This window comes from Sapajus apella, unplaced genomic scaffold, assembly GCF_009761245.1.
Source record: "Sapajus apella isolate SASKATOON/1434 unplaced genomic scaffold, GSC_monkey_1.0 scaffold1, whole genome shotgun sequence".
Lineage (NCBI taxonomy): Eukaryota > Metazoa > Chordata > Mammalia > Primates > Cebidae > Sapajus > Sapajus apella.
The window spans coordinates 49087313-49108454 of record NW_022436941.1 but is presented as its reverse complement, the minus strand read 5'-3'; the positions used below and the strand labels follow the sequence as shown (position 1 = coordinate 49108454).

General features: G+C 37.7%; 1 protein-coding gene across 3 annotated transcripts in view; it reads left to right on the top strand.

Moving 5' to 3' along the window:
- The window catches only part of ADGRV1 (adhesion G protein-coupled receptor V1), a 565868-nt gene extending 555988 nt beyond the window's left edge, over window positions 1–9880 (top strand). For all 3 annotated transcript variants that reach the window (XM_032276299.1, XM_032276290.1, XM_032276319.1), the window contains one exon: window positions 9447–9880. In XM_032276299.1, the coding sequence (XP_032132190.1) occupies window positions 9447–9565 (119 nt within the window). In that variant the 3' untranslated portion in view covers window positions 9566–9880. The remainder of the gene's footprint in view (window positions 1–9446) is intronic.
- The last annotated feature ends 11262 nt before the right edge of the window (window positions 9881–21142 follow it).

Sequence of the window (21142 nt, the reverse complement as noted above, 5' to 3'; positions counted from 1 at the left end):
ACACTGCTTTGCAGAAATACCAGAGACTGGGTAATTTATAAAGGAAAGAGGTTTAATTGACTCACAGTTTCCCATGGCTGGGGAGGCTTCAGGAAACTTACAATGATAACAGAAGGCAAAGGAGAAGCAGGCATCTTCTTCACAGGGTGGCAGGACTGAGTGAGTGCAAGCAGGAGAAATGTCAGACACTCATAAAACCATCAGACCCCGTGAGACTCACTCACTATCACGAGAACAGCATGGGGGAAACTGTCCCCAGAATCCAATTACCTCCACATGGTCCTGCCCTCCACACATGGAGAATGTGGGGATACAATTACAATTACAATTGAATTGTACATTTACAATTGAATCTTATAATTCAAGATGAGATTTTGGGTGGGGACACAGCCAAATCATATCACTATCGAAAGGAATAAGAACTCAACCCTGTATTCAAAATAGTGCTTCGAATAACCTTTGCTAGATATTGTTGAATCCTGAATGAATGGATGAATTTAAACAATGAACCTTAAGAGTTTGCTAGGAAAAATAGACATTCACACAAACATGACATAAGAAAGAACAAAGTCATGGGTAAAATTATAAATTACTCAGGAGATGAAGAAGTAACAAAAAATTCTCTATTAATTCTTGAAGAATGTATAGGTTTTAAACAAGTAAAGAATGGAGGAAAAGGCATTAGGGACTGAGGGGATAGAATGAGCAGGAGCCAGAGGCTTACCGGAGTGTGGCCTATTTTAAGAGAACCAGTGGTGCAGTGTGACAGGGCAGAGGGCGAGAGAAGCCAGGCAGCAGAAGGCAGGCCTGATGGGTAGCTTGCTGGCACCATCAGGAATCTACTTTAGTTCCCCAGCTGGGTTTCAGCAAACACCCTCCTTTAGCTATTCATAGTCATTCCTCAATGGGAGGATCCCTGACCCAGTATATTTGGGAAATTGCAGAGATTCACAACTCACATGAGCATTTTAGCAGCTCTAAAATGTTCTAGACCAAGGAAACCCACTTGCTTAATTTAACCTGGTCTTTCCAGAACACTAGCAATACATTCATTTTGGGGGAGCAGAACAGTCACTGACATTTTGCATAATATTAAAATTCTATTCGGGTGCCGTGGGTAAAGAGTGAGATTTTTATAGAGCATGGTGAGCCATGTAGGTTTTGGAGGAAAGGAATGACATGTTCCTATTGGTTTTTGAGGCAAAATAACTCCTATGAAAGCATGAAGAAATAAATTTAGAAGCAACATCAGAAAGGCTGGGAGGTTATTACAGTGTTCCAAAAGAATGAGGTTAAGGCCTCAAATCTGGAGAGTGGAAATAAAAATGAGAAGATGAGCTTGCCAACAAGAGGAATGCTGAGGAAAAACTCAGGGACAATCTGCCAGAGTTCATGCTTCTCACCATGATGGCTGACTGAAGGAAAAGTAGATAGAGCATTTGTTTGTTTATTTGTTTGCAGGAGGAAACTGATGAGTTCAGATTTGAACATTAGCCCTGGTGGCTCCTAAATATTCAGGCTTGGATCTTAGGCGAGGGACCAGGGTGGAAGGGAATGATTTGAAATGCATCGGCACAGAGACTATATTTGAAGCTATACAGATGAAAAAAGTTTGATCTGGGAGAATGGAAGGAGAGAGAAGAGAAGAAAGGAAAAGAGATAAGGAAGTCAGAGGAGAAGGAAGGAAAACAAGAATTTTATAGATAATACCATCATTTAAAAATCGAATTAGACAACAGTCTCACAAAGAAACTGTAGCAAGATAGAAAGAAAACCAAAGAGGAAGGAGTTTCAGCAAGGAAGAAATGATTGGCCGCATAAAACGTTCCTTAGCGTTGGGGCTCAAAAGGGGCTTTCAGACTACAAGTAATTCTCAGGGCAGATTACGTCCTCACTGCTACAGTGTCATCAGTTGTTGAAGTTATGACACCGGAAACATAAAGTGAATTCTTGGAACATAATTAAATTAGATCTATATTACATTCGATATTATATTTATATGACAACTATGAAGTACATTCGGTTCTAGAATGTAAGGAATGTCTTGCTTACTTATAGATTTGGTTTAGCATTCCTTTAGAGTTCCCTGAACTCGCTAGGAAATAAATACTTTAAAAGACCAAAATAACCATCTCTAACACTTGGTTCCCTATATTTTTAGAAAAAGTACGGTAGTAATCAAGTACCACCTACTGAACACTTTCCCTCATAGAATCTGGTCAAGTAAAGGATCTGTCTACATGCCATTCCATCTACAGCAGTTATAATTGACCTGTAAGGCCAGATTCAGCCCAACAAAGTGCTTTGTTTTATGCCTGTAACATCTTAACATTTTTTAAGCCAATATGAAAAATTAGAGATAGCTTCTAAAAATCTGTAATTTCTAGAAAAATCTAGCAACAGAGTCTTTGAAGTCAAGCACAGCACTGCTTGCTTGGAACTGAGTAATAGCAGCCTCTTTGGACATGAGCTCTTCTGTTGTCTAGTGCCTGCTAGGCCCATGTCGCTGGCTTCTGCAGGCCTCCTTGGCTGCTAGGACATCTGAGTTTGCAAACCTTGATCTATCTCAGGTCCACCTTCACTATGGACCACTCCAAGTCAAGTACTGGAAACAGTGGATCTTCCACGTCTCTTTCATTTGAACCCCTCAACAACTTTTAAAAGCCATGTAGCTTTTTGCATATGTTTAAATAAACATCTGAAGTTTTTCAAAATGAGTTTAAATAGTATCAAATAATGTAATTTCCACTGTATCATACTGTTTGGTGTTTGAAAAAAAAAAATTTTACATTATTGTTTTAAACTAACCCAAAGGTTTTTCGCTAATTACCTTAGTAATGTAATACCTAGTTATTCATTTTTAAAATCTGTGAACAGGATTTTTTTTAATCATTGGAAATTTGACATCACTTTCTCTTCTCTTCAAACTTATATTTCCATTCTACTTTCTCCACAGAATTTTATCCTACTGTATTTTATACTTGAAATTCATTTTACTCATATTTCTCTCCAACAACATATTTTTAAATTAGAACTTAATTTTTTTCTGTGTCCATAAGACGGTAAAGTGTTCAAAATTTCTTTTATACTGTTATAATTATTCCTACTGTACAGTTCAACAAGCCAACATGAGTAATGAAAACATCTGTTTTGATAAATGACTGTCAAAAATGAAAAAGACTCATCAGAATAATAGAGATAGAAATTTAAGATCTGGGAATGTATTCCCTTAAAGCTGTTCCTTCCACGCTACTTTGTACTCCTTGAAAAGGCATCATGTACCACAAGTTAAAGGAATCCCAGCTTGAAGGCTTCTGCTTCAGGTGCTTTACATCCTGCAGAGGCGCTGACCTGGAGCCATGTACAGCATTAGATTATGAGGGGAAGCCAGCTCCCACATAGACCACTGACTTTAGCCAAATCGTTAACCACATCTTTTCATCTATAATAAGTGGGCTAGCAAACTCCTATTTTTGCTTCTACTTCAAAAAGCCTACATTGCAAAGATTTTCTTATTCTCAAATAATAGTTTCCACCATGTATCTGATAATTTTCTACTTAAGATAATGTGACACTGAGCCACCAATTTCTGCCCATGTCCTGGGCTTTCTGGCAGGCCTCCAGTCTCTCCTTACATCTGCAGACAACCTTAGAGAACATTGGAAATCTAAGGCAAAAATGGCCTTTGACATTCAATGTCCATTCTGTTTCACCTCCTCCTTTCTTAGCTATAGCATCATTCATAATGAAGTATACTATAAACAGGTAGAAGATAAAAGCTTTTTCTGTGGTTTTAACATCCGAATAGAAAACCCTTAAAAACCAAAGCCTACAAGGTCAAAAAAGTTCATTTTTAATTGTGGAACTTCAGACACTGTGGTAGGATCAGATGAAAAGTGATTTGTCTGTCCTTCTTAAATTGTACCACCTGTTAATCGGGTCTGTTCTATGCACTTCCCTTCCCCTAATAGGACATTATGAGCTAAAATATGTGTTGGAGAGTGTGTAATCAAGATAGAGGTTAATAAGTCACAAATGAGCAGGTGGGTCACAAGAATAGGAAGCATAGTCCAATGCAAATTCCACATAGAAGCGGGAAGGGTGGCCAGATATATATGTAGAAATAAGAATCTGGCCTAGTCCTGGGCCAGAGCTTATGTTCTGAAAAATCAGGATTCAGGATTCATCTCAGTATCCCTGGATATGTAACAGTGCTGAGTATCTCAGTTCATGCTCCATACTGGATGGAAGGATGGATGGATGGATACATGGGCTTCAGGAAGAGTGACTAAGTAGGCCTTTCAATAGCCACTGATAACATTTCCTGCGTCCTTTTAATCTCCCTTAGCATTCTTCATCAATTAGGAATAATGTTCAAAAATTCAAGCACATACTAAAATGCTTGTATTTTCAGTAGGTAGAATGTCTTTACTGAGTGCAATAGAGAAATTCAATGTCAGAATGCCATTGCTCTAAGGGGCAAGCAGGAGACCTAATACTCTTTAGCTAAGACATTCTCTTTTTAATTATGTTAAGATTAACCATGAGAAAGACTATATCTCTAAGAGGGAAGGCTAAGGAGTCAGTTTCCAGATTAGAAAACATCATCACTTCTTTACAAGCATTTACAAATGTGTCAGCAGGCTCCAAATTCATGTTTAACAGCTACAGTTGAATTCTGATGTGAGCAAGACAATGTTTTTGAAGGCACCGTGTTAGCACTCACTTTGTTGCATACTTCAAACTTACATTAAAGGCAAGTAAATTAAAATAGTTTGATGTAAAATAGAAGACCTGGCCCATAAACCAGTCATGGACTTCTTTTTCAATCTAATTTTAACCATATTAAATTTTTAAAAATTTAGAAAAAGAAAATACTATTGATATTTTTAATTTCTAAGATAAAATATTTGACTTTCTATGAGAAATCCACATTTCAATCTAAAAAATGATGGCATAATGTCCTTCAATTAGTTGTTCTTGAAGTGCATCAGCCTTTCCACAGGCAAATGAGACACCGAGTTCTAGACTAGTGGTATCCTGATTATTATTATCTTTTTTTAAAAATAGAGCTGTCTAATATATCAACAGTGTCCCCAGCCAGGACTTTAGGAGAATGGAACAGTCACCCTGGGACAGCCTTCATTTTAGGGAAGAGAAGAAGGTTCAGAGCAAACTAGAACCCAGGCTCAGGGTGAGGGTAGGATGGAAAGGGATGTCTCTATATACATTCTTAACAAGGTGTGCCTTGAGTACTGGCATTTCTATGTTGATCCCAAGTTGACAAGATTCCTCAAAATGTCAAACTTGGAGCATATTGGGCTTAGAAAGGAGACTTCTTCAGCAGGGGCTTCTCCCAGAGTGACTAACCTGATTCCCCACCATCCCCAGTCCCCTAGCTTCCTGGTGTTATCCCAGGCCAATGACACAAACGTCATGGTAAACATTTCCCTATTGGATACCTAGAAATGATTTACTTTTCAGTGAGAAGAAAATAGATGACAAGTCCTTGAACACAAATGAAAGCATTCAGAATCAAGGCCCAAAATACTCAGACTTCCCCAACTCATCATTAAATTTCTCTTTACAAGATAGCACATCAAACCACAATCACTTATTTAACTTCAAGAACTTCTGCAGCCTAGTGTACTAAACAAAGTTAGGTGAGAATCAAAGTGAAAAAGTGGGATTTTGAAAGATATGGAATTTTTTTCCTCAGAAAAAGATGGAAAGGTTATGGTCTTCGGATCATTGTCACATTGATTCGGGCCACTCAGCTAGCACCTCTGATCCTCAGTCAGTCCCTGCATCTGTAAAAAAGGACAGATAATCACCCTATCCTAACCAAAGCGTGTTAAAATGTTAAGAAAAGGTGAAGCTCATGATGAGTGTAAATTATTACTTTTAGTTCCTTTATGATTGCCTGTTCTGTTCACCAAAGAAAAGCGTTCTTGTTATCACAGTCGCTGGATTTTTCTTAAACTTTTGGTTTGAAATCTACGCACGAAAACACCTTTCAGAAAATCAGGACACTTACTGCAAACTACCTGCCTATTCATTTAATGCAGTTCACTTAATGAATTGCAGAGATGGGAGACCTGGTTTGTGCTCCCAGGTCTCGGCATGTTACTTGTGTGTAATATATGCCCTTTCTGAGTCTCAGTGAGGGATGAGTATTTGGGTATTTGTGCTTTTTTTTGAACTGGGAAGAAATTGGGAAGGAGGATGATGAGGTGGGTCAGGTAGATGTGGTGACTCAAGAGGAATCTAGAACATGCTTACATATCTTGAGTTGCTAAATAAGCTTAGCATGCTCTCAGTAATGCAGAGCTCATCTTTCTAGTGTGCCTTGTCCAGGTTGCCATCACATGCTTTATGATAGCATTCCTAGTGGAATCTAGAGTAGGCAGACACTGAAATCACTGGGAGTTGGTACTAGATAAATCATTTGGCCTCACTCCTCCCTGAGGCTAATCATGGGGTTCTCTCTGTTCCTCGCTAGGGCTTCCATATTTAGCTCCTCCTTGCTATAGGCCCCAGGGCCTCAGTCACCGCCTTGTAGAATGGCTGCTATCTTACCAATTCACTGAGGTCCTTCCAGATAACATGGTTCTCCTGTTCCCTGAAGGGAAGCATGGGCCTTGTCCTTCGAAGGCCTGGAGGTAGACGCAGATGTTACATTTGGAGGCCAAGCATTTATGCTTCGGGGCCAACCATTATTTATGGTGTTTCATAAATGATTGAAGGGGTCTTGGCGAAAACAGAAACAAACTGAAGGGGACTGCCTGGTCTATGGTTTTTTGTTTTTTGTTTTTGTAATGCAGGCCGAGTGTAGCCTGATCTTTTGTTTTGTTCAAGAGAAACCAGAAATCTGATTTTTTTAAATGTGAAATGTCTTATAATTGTTATATTTTAGCAACTTAATACATTTTTTTTTGATATGGAGTCTCGATCTGTCGCCCAGTTTCAGCTTACTGCAACCTCTGCCTCCCAAGCTCAAGCGATTCTCCTGCCTCAGCCTCCCAAGTAGCTGGGATTACAGGCACCCACCACCACCCCTGGCTAATTTTTGTATTTTTATTAGAGACAGTGTTTCACCATGTTGGCCAGGCCAGTCTCGAACTCCTGACCTCAGGTGATCCACCCACCACAGCCTTCCAAAGTGCTGGGATTACAGGCATTAACCACTGCACCAGGCCGCAACTTACTAAATTTTTAAAAATACATTGTCATTGTCAATATTCTGGTTCCTGAAGAAAGAGTTTATGGGTGTTTGTTAAGCATTTTGCTTTATGGCTTATGTATACATTATATATTGAAGTATTATTAAATTTATCATCGAAACCTGCACAGTGTGAGAGAATAAAGGGGACATGATTAATAATTTTGTCAGGGATGAGGACTTTTCATATTTTATGTCCTCCAGCTCCCTATTTTGGGGAGATGGAAAAATAAGTATCTGTAAAAAGGTACAGAGATAGAAATGGACATTGATGGACAGGTAGGAAAACACTTAGGCTGGAATTAACATGGTACATTCAGGACATCAGGAGACCTGATCAGTTTCAGAGAAAGCTCTCCAAAAGGCAATGGTGGGGATACATCTGTTTGATAGGCTAGAGACAGATTAAGGACTGATTTGAAAGCCAAAGCAGAGGGTTCCCAATTCACTGCAATTGGCAATAGGAACTAATGCATATTCTTGAGAAGGAGAGGGCAGTGGCATGCAGAATGGACTAGAGAAACAGGCAACAAGATGGAACAGGCAGGTTCATGACTTAGGATGCAGAGCACAGTTTATTACTACATTCAGCAGACTTTTACTGAATACCTGCAGTGTACTGAGCACTGTCCTATGAGCTAGGAAGATAGAAAGATAGGAAGGACATAATCCAGTGCAAGAGTCAGAAATTTTAAACAAGAATCACCATGTTTCCAGGGATAGCCAAATTTATATTGGTAGAAAGAGTGGAGGCAGCCAGATGAAGGAGGTGGGAAGCGAAAAGAGCACCCCAGGCAGAGGTGCCAGCGTAAGAACATGGTATAAAAAGGAGGTGACCTGCTACTCTGTGTCCTGAGCTTGGAAACCCTAGTGAGACATTAGGAGAAAGTGCAGGCAAGAAGATCCTGCAGGCCCTGAGGCAGGGCAGAAGACAAGGACTCCAGAAATGAGGCAGCAGGAAGAGACGAATGAGAAAGCAGAAGAGGTCTAGGAAGAGCCAGCAGATCAGAGGATGAGATGGGCAAGTACGACGTCACAGAAGCGAAGGGAGGAAGTGGAGTTTCAACAGCAGCCTTTAACAGGAGAATGCGAAGGTCAGAGACCCAGAAGAGGGAGGGCTTGGCTAGAAGGTCACTAGTAGGCTCTGGCTTCCATCTCCAAATAGGCTAAGTTGAAGCTAATTCACCATTTTCCCGTAACTGTCAACTCTGCAGAATTGCCTTTTCTTCGTCTCAGACAGAAAGGGAAATCCCAGCTGCCTGAGCAACCGGTTTTTCACTTTCCTCCTTGTTTGCAGAGTCTAGTGGGTCTGGCCCTGGTAACCTCTGGTGATTCATCCAGCACGCCCTATGACCACATTCCCATTTTGTGTGTGTGTGTGTGTGTGTGTGTGTGTGTGTGTGTGTGTGTAGAGAGAGAGAGAAAATGAGAGATTTATGTGTCCCTCTGAACATTACTACAAAAGAACATTGTTCTCTAGAAATATGAAAGAAAAAGAAAAGAACAAAGTGTTACTCTAGCATAGTTTTAAGTTTTCTCAATTATCTGAGTTGTTAAAAAAAAATAGCAAATAATGGAGCTTCCTCAAAACAGATTCTGGGCACTGTCTGTAGTTAACAGCCACTGTGGTGGAATTCCTGTGTGGATCTATTTTGGCACTGTGTTACGTAATTATTTTTATCTTAGGATCTGATCTCAATCATTCAGAGCCAATGTCTTCAGGGCACTGATGTGACTCCAGGTGTTCTCACATGCCTGTCTTTCTTCTCAGATCACTGCCCAAGGCTCAGTCTCAACTGATGGACCTACCCAACTCAGTGCATGTGAAATCGGGGCCTGTATGTTTTATAACAGCAAATCCTACACCCCTGCTGAAAAAGTCTAATAACCTGACTCATCTTCTATTTTGCTGAGCCCTCAGTTGAGGAATTATATTCTTGGTAGTAGGTTACACCTGTCCACTGTGTGGAAACAAAGAAACAATAAAGATTGAGAACCCAAATGTGTGTCTTTAGAAATTAATCTGTAGATTTTAAAAAACTACCAAAAGAAATGTAAAAGGTAGTTTCATAATCTTTAGGTATTAATAATATCTTCTAAAGGTAGTGCTCATTTTTTACTCATATAATAGAAATAAACAGGTTTGGACCTAATGTAAATTGATTCTTAAGAATTCACTGCACTAATGGTTTGGATTTTTGTGTTCATTCTATTTCTGTGGCAGGTGCTGGTCTCAGTATCAGTGATAATGAATCTGGTCAAGGCAGCCAGGAGGGGGGCACCTTGACTGACTCCCAGATCGTGGAACTCAGGAGGATACCTATCGCCGACACTCACCTCTAGCACCTCATTAAGCATTTGACTGAGCACATGTTCATATTTGTATCAGCTTTTGTGCTAAAATTCTTTAAGTACATGCACTCGTGGAATAGGAACCTGTGAACTATACTGGATGATTAACACAAAGTGATTGTTGTGTTTGGAATATAAATTACTGATTGTGTGCGACCTGAAAATTCACTACTATAAGAAAGATGGGATCGGTTTGTATCAGTTAATAGAATGTTCATATTCCAAAAATATTAGCTGTTTTTTTAATCATCCTATATGGCTAACATTGTGTAATGAAAGTAATAGTCAATAAAGCAATAGAATCTATTTGGTATCATCCAGCTTCATTACTTATAAAGAAACATTGTGCATGGGCAAAAAAAGCTAACTCCCTGTGTAGATGATGACAAGCACCCCGTGCCGTCTTGCATGAATCCAGGTTTTCCAGATTCAAGACTGTGCTGCAACTAGAAGACTTTAATTCCTGAAAACTGTAGAATGAACTGTCTGTTGATGATCCCACAACTAAATGTTGATGGGAGTACTGAAATTGGCCTAGTCTTTCAACAGTATGTATTTCTGCTCGTTACAAAATCAGGGATCTGAACACTTCCCAGAATGAATATTCTGTCCCCAGTTAAAAATAACTCCATCAAGCACATTCATGCAGCTAAGAAGAAGATCGTTCAAACAATAGAGAGTTTGTTTTGGAGAAACATTTCTCGGTTTGGATTTTTCAGTCCTTCTTTGCTTTGGAATGAGGCATCAGAAAGTCTATCCCAGAACAAACACTGTTGTGTTCATGATGATTTTGTTGACCGTAGTTCCAGAAGAATTACCAGGAACAGAACAAGTTTGTCCTAAGGAAGGCATTTTGACCTTTTATTTTGGAATTCTTGAGTATTTTTGAGAAAATCAGTATCATCTCAAGAAAAGTTAAAGATTAAGAGATAATTTTGTTCTATTAATAATTTTCCTTAGGGACATAATTAAAAGATCCAAGTGCTTTATCGTCTCTATTAAGGGTGGCTTTATTCGTTATAAAGCCTGAAGTGGCATTATTCATCTTGATAAATTATAAAATATCTTCTTTTCCCTCATCTTATATTGAGTTTTGAAAAGTAGACTGTCACTTTAAGTAGAAAACAAAGGGTCAGGAGCAGTGGCTCATCTCTGTAATCCCAGCACTTTGGGAGGCCAAGGCGGGAGGATCTCTTGAGTTCAAGAGTTTGAAACTAGCCTGGGTGACATGGCAAAACTATCTCTACAAAAAAAATATACATTAGACATCTAATTATCTAACAAAGGCTATTGTTGATAGCTATTTTCTTTGCTACATGTTGCCAAATTTTGAGAAAACCTGACCCAAAAAATGACCAATCAGGGACACCTTTCTTACTTTAGGTTGCTGGATTTATTTTACTATCCAAATTGCCGTCTTGGTAAAAAAATCACAAGGGCTACCTGCCAGTATTCAGCTTGATTCTTTTAAGTATTAGAAGGAAAACCCAAGGTTTTACAAGCCACAGTGCTAAAAACAAGTAAGATTCAATGCTGAAAGGATAGGACTCTAACGCTTCACCTGTGGTCTTTCTCTTTCAGTAGGCATGCTCCTCTTTTTCTCCATGACATTTCATTAACACTCTTCTGAGATATCATTCACATTCCATAAAACCTATTTAAAGTGTATACTTCAATGGTATTTGGTGTATTACATTATTGGAGTTTTTAAAATTGTAGTAAAATACATATAAAATATATTATTTTAACCATTTTAAGGGTATAATTCAGTGGTTTAATTACATTCAAGATGTGATGCAATGTAAAGCATCACTTTTATCTATTTCCAAAATGTTTTCATCACTCCAAACAGAAACTGTATACCCCATCTCCATCACACTTTCTTTCCCCTGTAAGATACCTAACATTTCCTTGGCAATGTCTTCACTTCTCTGCATTTTTGTGATTACTTTTTTGCATTTGTTTTTGTTTTACATTTTTAGTATTTTAGAACGTTCAAAAAGATTTTTTATAATTTGGATACAAGTGCAGAGAGGTATGCACATGGGTTACATGATGGTGATAGAACTAGTGGAATTTCTACTAACAACACAGGAAATACCAGTTGAATGAAAATCTTAGTAAACAAAACACAGAATTTCATTCTGGAACTTGAGTTTTGCATTGATTTTCAATCTCTTGAGGTACTTTAAGGTTTAATCAACATTTTCCATGCATCCCAAGTCTGATCAGGAAAGTTTGAACATAATGGATGTATGAAGAAAAAAATCCCATTTAGGAACTAAACTCCCAATCAATTCTACCTTGTGTTTACCAACACTTAAGATCCTAAGGCCTCTGGGTAGATTTGTTTGAGGTTAAGTCTCAATCAGATAAGTAAGTGATATTGACCTCAAAGTGTGTGGATGCCAGAGTGGATCTCCCTTACACCCTGACTTTGGGAGAAACAAAGAAAGCACCAAGGCCATTCCTATGTTCCATGTGGCCTTTTAATTGTTATTGTTATAGACCCACACTTCCAATGCTTCTCTAGCCGGAGCCAAGTCAAAGGACCACATTTTCTAGTAGTAGTGTTTAAAGAATGGACCAAATGACTGAGGCTAGGAAACTCTTTCATTATCTTGCATCTCTTCTAGTCTTTTGTTTGTTTTTTTTCTGAGATAGAGTCTCACTCTGCTGCCCAGGCTGGGGTGCAGTGACATGATCTGGGCTTACTGCAATGTCTGCCTCTTAGGTTTAAGGGATTCTCCTGCCTCAGCCTCCCACGTAGCTCGGATTACAGGTACATGCCACCATGGCCCAATTAATTTTTTTGTGTTTTCAATAGAGACAGGGTTTTACCATGTTGTCCAGCCTGGTCTCAAACTCCTGACCTCAGAAAATCTTCCCGCCTTGGCCTCCCAAAGTGGTGGGATTATAGGCGTGAGCCACCACATCCAGCCACTTCTAGTCTTTTTGACTGACCAATGAAATAAAATACAACTCAGATGAGTGATATTGATAAAATGTAGTTGGTACATTCTGATTTTATTCTTACTCAATTATTCTCACCTACCCATACTTTTATTCCATAAAAATGTCAACTCTGCAATAGAAAAGCAAACTCACCTTTATAAACATTTAGAAACCCCCAGGTGCTTTATTAAACTATAGTGCATACTAGCTAGCACACACAGTGAATACATGTATAATATTCCTAAGGAAAAAAAAACATTGTTTTCATGGTAATCTATAACTATTCAAGCCACCTTGACAAATTAGGCGACTACTTTAATCAGGAATTGACTACACTGGAGATGAAGGGGTTTAACAATTTATTCAAAACAACCCAGACATTTACTGATGCTTCAGCATTGTTGATTTATGGCTAACAAACATCTTTTATAAAGTAAATTACATGGTTTCAAGAAACACAAATGGAGAATAACCATGTTTCCTATCATCTGTGACAATGGCATACTGTTGTCAAGTACTATTGTCATGGTCCTTGGGAGTACTGTGGACGTCTCAGTTCAGTTCCCTGCTGGCCTCTGCAGTGGACTCACCAACTGGATCTAACTATGAGAACCAAGGTTGGAGCCAAAATTTCTAAAGCCGACATAGCTCAATAAATTTATGAGCACTTTCAGTACATGAATTAGTATTTTAGATCTGTGAAAAAACATAAGTAATCACTGCTTTCTAATAGATACAATAATTCAAATTTTAGCAAGGTCAAACTTTACTTTTTGCCTGTGATAAACCTTTATTAGTTTGTAAACAAATCACAAATTTGGCTTTTTTTAAAAATTAGGATTGTACTGCTAGCATTTATTTTGTAACACTAATGAAGGAGAGAAACAATGCAAACCATTTCAACATCACTATTTTGAGTTTGGGATATGATTACCTTTATTTCAAAGGTAAGGGTGTGTGTGTGTGTGTGTGTGTGTGTGAGAGAGAGAGAGAGAGAGACTGAAAAGTTCTGGGGGCTGGGCACAATGGCTCACACCTGTAATCCCAGCACTTTGGGAGGCTGAGGCAGGCAGATCACTTGAGGCGAGGAGTTCAAGACCAGCCTAGCCAGGCATGGTGGCAGGTGCCTATAATCCCAGCTACTTGGTAGGCTAAAGAAAGAGAATTGCTTGAATCCGGGAGGCAGAGGTTTCAGTGAGCTGAGATTGTTCCACTGCACCTCCTGCCTGGGCAACAAAGACAGACTCTGCCTAAAAAAAATAAAATAAAATAAAATAAAATTTTAAAAAAAAGGTAATTCAGAGCAAGAAAAATAGGAAAATTACAATAAAAAAGTAATAATAGTTTCCATGATTAAAAGATGTTCTCAAAACTGGCTCATGAAGTGTGTGAAACAGTCCATCATCCTGCATCACATTATGTATCCTTACTCTGTGCATTCATCATTTTGAAGACTTTTGTACATTACAGGAGGGAAGTAGTGGTCATTTAATTAAAGACCTAAAAGAGTGGGTAAGAACACTCACACAAACTAGAAAGATATTCAAGAACTATCGGAGGCACTATGGTTTCTTTCCTGAATGTTCCACCAAATAACGTACAGGTATTATATCGTAAAGGGGTGGTTTCCCCTTTTAAAAGATCACCTTTATCCTCAAGGTTCATCTGTGGTATCACAGATTGCAGAATTTCCTTTTCAAAGGCTGAGTAGTATTCCACTGTATGTCTATATATACTTTATTCATCTGTCAATGAACATTAGGTTGTTTGCACATCTTGGCTATTGTGAATAGTGCTGCAATGAATATAGAAGTGCTAATAATCTCTTCAAGATTCTGATTTCATTTCTTTTGGACAAATAACTCAGAAGTGGGATTGCTGGATCATTTGGTAGTTCTTTAATTTTTTTGAGGAAGTACTATACTGTTTTTCCATAGCAGCCACACCATTTTGCATTCCCACCAACAGTGTACAAGGGTTCCGGTTTCCCCACACCCTCACCAACACTTTTTGTCTTTTGCTTTTTTCACAATAACCATCCTGGCGGTTGTGAGGTGAAATCTCATTGTAGTTTTGATTTTCATGTCCCTGATGACTAGTGACATGCATTTTTTAATATACATGTTAGCCATTTGTATGTCTTCTTTGAAGAAATGTCTATTCTAGTCCTTAGTCCATTTTTAACTGGGTTATAAGGTGTTTTTTACTATTGAATTGTTGGAGTTCCTTAAATATTTTGGAAATTAACCCTTTATCAGATACATGGGTTCGCAAATATTTTCTCCATTCTATAGGTTGCCATTTTACTGTATTGATAAGTGGAATAAGCCAATTACAGAAAGACAAATACTACGTTATTCCACTTATCTGAAAAATAGATTCACAGAATTAAAGAGTGTAACAGTGGTTGCCAGGGGGTGGGGGAGGAGAAATGAGGAGTTAAATCGGTGGACATAAAGTTTAAGTTAGCAAGTTGAATAAGCTCTAGAATAAGCTCTAGAAATTTGGCATACAACAGTATGACATTGTACTTATGGTCAACAATAATGTACGCTTAAAATTTTGTTAAGAGGTTAAGTCTCATGTTAGGTGTTCTTAACACAGTAAAATAAATTTTTAAAAAGTTGCTTACAAGGTAGCTTGATCACTATTTATCACTGTAAGTTCTGGCACTGCATGGAAAAGGAAATTCAAAAAAATTTTTTGAAAAGGTTCCCAATCTCTCCTGGAACCCCTAACAGTAACTCCTCAGATAATCCCTAATGATATCTGCAAAACCCAAATTAAACAACCTGTGCTAGACTATAAGCTCCTTAAGAGGGTTTCTACTTTTACTTGTCTCTGTCTCATTTGTTTTGTTATCCAAATCAACTAACAAAGTGCTTGGAACAAAATGATGCCAAATAAATATTTGCTGAGCTGAAAAAAAGCCATCTTTTCCCTAGTAGCTAAATTAGATCATCTTTTTTCTTGATTTTTAAAAATTGATTTGGTTACAGAAGTTACGGCTTTAAAAATTCAAATGGATAGCAATTATTGAAGATGCCATATCATCTTCATGTGACCAAACAACTTTCGTTTTCAAGGCTAAGTTTGTTGTATTATATCTGTAATTCACTCAGCTTCCTAGTTATCCAAGGAGTCTTGAAAATGACTAAAGATCTCGGAAAAACTTGTTATTTTCATTTTGGCAGTAGTCTATATAACAGGTTTCAAACTAGAATAGTTTTGTAAAGGATTACTGGGGTTAGGGAGGACAAAAGGAGTAAATGAACAACAAAAGATGATATTTACTTTTAGCATCTCATTCTTGTTTCAAGACCTGTTAATCATAAGGCTTTGTGTTGAAAATTACATATGCATGAGTGTTTCATAACCAAATGGTTGTAATCTCTTCTACTTATCTGGTTCCACAGTAGGAAGTCAAAGAAGTGTGTATTTGTCATTTCATGGTTGATTCATTATGCCTGTACTAAGTATGTTTGAATAGTCTGCTCCGTAATACCAGCTCTAGATAACATGTAATTTCTCATTGTAGTAAACCAAGGAAATAAGACTCACTGTACTCTGAAGATAAAGCAATGCGATCAGTTTAACTGTTTGTGTCCAAGGTTCAGATGAACACACTGTCATCTTCACAACTGAGCAATGACTCTATTCCACACTTTTAGGAACTACATATTAAGACCTTCCCATATCCAACCGCATCATGATTTCTCAAGACAACCAAAGGATTATGAGTCAAAAGTTATTGCTTCTTGTTAGTTACCAAGATGAAGACTAACCTGTGGGAAATAGATCCTTTTTCCTGGCAAAAGATTTAAAAAGTTCAAAAAAGAAAATTTAAAAAAAAGTCACTTAAAAATCAGCACAAAAAGGTTTTGATAAAATGCACAAAATTATAATTTGCCAATGTAGATTATAGAGCAAATACAACAGAATTGACAAATTGGAAGGATGGGCAAAAAGATGAACAGATTTTATTTTAATTTATCTTCGTTCCAGTTATTCAAAACCTCTATAAACTTGAAAAGTATAGGCAATTTTGAAAAAGAGAAAAAGCATTTTCTTAACCCTACAGAATTTCTCTTGGCAGGCTGGTTAAATAGTTAAGTTTGGACTCTTTCCTCTTTGTCTCCTTATTTATCCTTTCCTCTTCCTCACACTTCATATTTTATAGAAGAAAGAGTTTTTGAAAATTTATATTGAAATTATTTTTAAATAAAGTATGTTTTTCACACTATGTGGGCATGCCTGATTGTTCAGAAAGAAAAATGTCAACAAATTCAGTTTAATGATTGATTGGTTTTTATTAGCAATTCATAAATTGGGCAGCATCTCATCTACAAAACAGTGGAAGCTCCATTGGCTATGGCAGGACAACTGATTTTTGTAAGGAAGCTTGAGCAGGAGCAAGGAAACGGCATAATACAAAAAAAGCAAACTGTTTAACCTCAGGTTACTTCAGAGTACCTTCCTCATAAAAGTTAAAGCAGAAAGGACTCCCTTATCATGCTGGCCCAGGTCAACTGGGTTTCTTTTGATTGGTTGCTGTGAATCTCCTGTGTTTTGGAAAAACTGTCCTGTTTACAGATTTTCCTGTTCTTTTAAATTTCAGTTTGCTTTTGTGGCACTTAACACAAGTGACTCCATTTTGGTTTGTTCTGTTGGGGCCTCTTGCAGAAGCTCAGTCAAAAATAATGGCTACCCTTAAATTTTATTTACCATTATAAATAAGGTTAATTTATATTAAGATGAAATCAAAAAATAATTTTAAAATAATTTAAAATATTTAATATAAGTATTAAATATTAAAAATTATATTTATATAATAAAATATTATTTTAAAATTATTTCTTGATTTCATCTTGATAACTATTTGACTAAGCTAGACATGGTGGCATGCACCTGTAGTCCTAGCTACTTGAGAGGCTGAGGCAGAAGAATTGCTTGAGTCCAAGAGTTCAAGGTTGCAGTGAGCTATAATTGTACCACTGCACTCTACCCTGGGTGACAGAGTTAGATTCTGTCTCTATGAAAAAAAAAGAAAGAATGAAAGAACAAAAGAATTAATAAAAGAAATAATGAAAGGAAAGAAAAAGAAAGAAAGAAGGAAAGAGAAAAGAAGAGAGAAAAGGAAGGAAGGGAGAGAGGGAGGGAGGGAGGGAAGGAGGGAGGAAAGAAAGAAAAAGAAACTATTTGACTCGTTTTCTTCTCCTTGGAGAACAACCATTCTTCACAGGATTTAGACTATGAGAAATAAAACTGTGACCACAATTTTAAAACTCCCTAAAAGATGACAAGCCTTGGCCGGGCGCGGTGGCTCAAGCCTGTAATCCCAGCACTTTGGGAGGCCCAGGCGGGTGGATCAGGAGGTCAAGAGATTGAGACCATCCTGGTCAACATGGTGAAACCCCGTCTCTACTAAAAATACAAAAAATCAGCTGGGCATGGTGGCGCGTGCCTGTAATCCCAGTTACTCAGGAGGCTGAGGCAGGAGAATTGCCTGAACCCAGGAGGCGGAGGTTGCAATGAGCCGAGATCACGCCATTGCACTCCAGCCTGGGTAACATGAGTGAAACTCCGTCTCAAAAAAAAAAAAAAAAAAAAGATGACAAGCCTTTTAACTTCAGTGATTTTTAACTTCCCTTAGCATCCACACCTTCTCCTAAGCATGGTTGCTGAATACTTAGACCTTCAGAGTAGGCAAATACCACCTGGAAGTATAATACATTTCCATTTGGTTTCAGGTGTCATGTGGTAAAATGTCTAGAACGCAGGGCCCCGAATGGCTCTTGGAATAAACAACAGTTGCTTTCTGTTTTAGGTCTACACTGTGAACATGAAGCAGAGAGGAACCGCTCACACTCTGCCTGTTACAAGGCAAAGTAAAAATTAAGCACAGCATGCCATCGCATACTTACAAGTGACTTATGTGAGCATTCCTTATAAATAGATTTTGAGAGTGCCAAGGTTTCCAACGAAATAGGAAACCATTAAAATGACTTAGCATTTATCATTTCGGGAAAAATGGAGAGAGCACTGATTCTCCGCCAGCCATAACTGACGCTTCAAGGACTGTAAAAGTGTCATAGACAATGGCCAAAACTATGGAATTCATGGCCAAATCAGGGAGACGTTTTAAACTATGGCTACAGTCACCCCAATGGCAGTACAATATACTTATGGCATATAAAGAAATACACATGATGCTTGATTTAATAAGCCTCCTTTGGGGATGTTGATGAGTTATAGTTCACAGGTCTCTCTAATAATGCTAAAGCTTTATTTCAAAAAGAATACCATATGTTTTAAAGAAAAATGTAATAGTAGTAAAATAAGATTATATGGTACAGTATACATGCTCCTCCATCATACAAGTCTTTTGGAGAATGAAATAAATAACAGAAGAAAGCTCTTGCACAGTCACCTGAAGAATATTTTTAGAAGTTCTTAAGAATGCTAGCAGTTAACGTGAGCTAACTTTTATAATACAACCCAAAGTTTAACACTAATAAAAATGTGTATAATAAAATTCTATATATGTATGTATATATTTACATATAAATATATGAATACAAATAGTATACATTTATATAAATATATAACATACATTTACATATTAAATTTGTAACTTAAACACGCACAAATCTTCACACACGAATATACACATACATGTATATAACATGTTAATAGTGTAATTACAGAGATTTTCAATTTCTTCTTTGGCTTTTCTGTATTTTTCAAGTTTTCTACATAGAGTGTGTGTTAAATTTGAATTCAGAAAAAATATACATAGAGTTTGCTGGAAATTATTTAAGACCTGGGTTTAGCACAAGTGGTGTTTAAGGCATCTATTCTTTTTTTTCAGTCAATCTTTAGTGTAATGATTATAACAGATAAGATTTTTAAAATTTAAAGACCACAGGCTTCCTTTTCCTGGTAGAAATGACATCTCTGTGAAGTCTGCTTCATAGATGGCATTAGGTGACCACAACGATTAGCATACCACAAGTCTCAGAACCACCGGAGCTGGTTCATAAACTATTAGACTTAACTTCTCAGTCCAAGCAAATCTCTAATTTAGGCACGGGGGGAAAAAGAAAAAGGAAGCCCCAAGTCAAAGGAATTGTCTGTCACTGACAGTTTGTGGAAGGAACACAGGCATGCTTTTATTCTAATCAATGGGTGCCACAATGTTAGCATATTTAAAAGATAATGACACATACTTGATGGTCACAAAGGAATCACTGATGGAAAATGAGCATTTGGGGTATTATTTCAGACTTTTGGATTTCTTCCATGTTTCAGAAAAAAAAAAAATCTATGCTACATTTCAAAAGAAACTGGAACCTTACTGTTCATTCACATGTTCTGTAATTTCGGACAATTGTCCCGAATCTGATCATGAAATTTTTTTGTTGTTGAATGAAGATTGACTTCTAAGTCACTTTATTTAAATACCAAAAGCAAAGGGAAAAGCCAGTCCTCTCCTGCCACTTTCTCTGGGCTCCCAGGCCCTGCATGCTTCATAGTTGACGGTACACCAAACATTCTCCACATGCAGTGCACAGCCTCAGAGCGCTCTCCAACTCAGCAAGCTCAGAGCTAAGGCCCTCCTATTTCTCCACGTGGTATTCTGAAACACATAGAGTGTACTGCAGAATTTTATTAAAAGTCTTGGTATATACATATGAACTTGATATTTGATATCTGATTTTTCCTATTTCATATATTTTAATAAACTTAATTTATTGTGCCTCATTTACACTTGCATACTAGAAGGTGGCATATCCTTTTAATTGTTGTTGTCAAAAATATGTCACTCTACTGTCACACAAATCAAGATACATTTAGAGGCATCCTGCTCAGTTCTAAAATTAGGTCAGTACACCTACAAAATGTTTCCTATTTCACAAGGCCCTCCATGCCCAACCATCTGTTTGCTCCTGCTCCCTCCCCCATCCATTAATACCCTCTCCCCAAGTAATTCTTTTCTGCTTCTGTATTCCTTATTCTCTTTCTGTGACAATGTCAAAGACAATAGCAAAACCAAAGAGATATTATATTAATCAAGATAACTGATACTAGGTGCTGTAATAAACCCAGTTTTCAGTGGCTTATCATAATATCAAGTTATTTCTTGCTTATGCAAAGTCCAATACCCCTCTTTTCAAAGCAATGACTCAGAATGCCTTCTCCTTTCATTCTGTGGTGTCACCGTCCTTTAGGCCCTCAGAATCTTTCATTTCTAGCAAGGTGGACAGAGAAAGAATGAGAGAAAGAAAGCGTTCGTGGAATATGTGGTCATCATCACTAGAAGTGCACCGGCCAGCACCCAGTCACGTGGTTCTATCTAGCTGCTGGACAGGCTAGGAAATGTGTGTCAGGAAAGAGCAGATGTAGGTAAATACCAGCTGTCTTGGCCACATACAGAGTCTCTCACAATTCTTTCCACAATAATATCATTTCAGGTGGACCACCCTAATCCAGAGTGCATTTTAATGCACATGCTTCCTTTACCACTCCAGCCACCCTGCTGCCCTCTCTGCCTTATATCTCTGGCGATATACATATATATATATATATATATATATATATATATATATATAT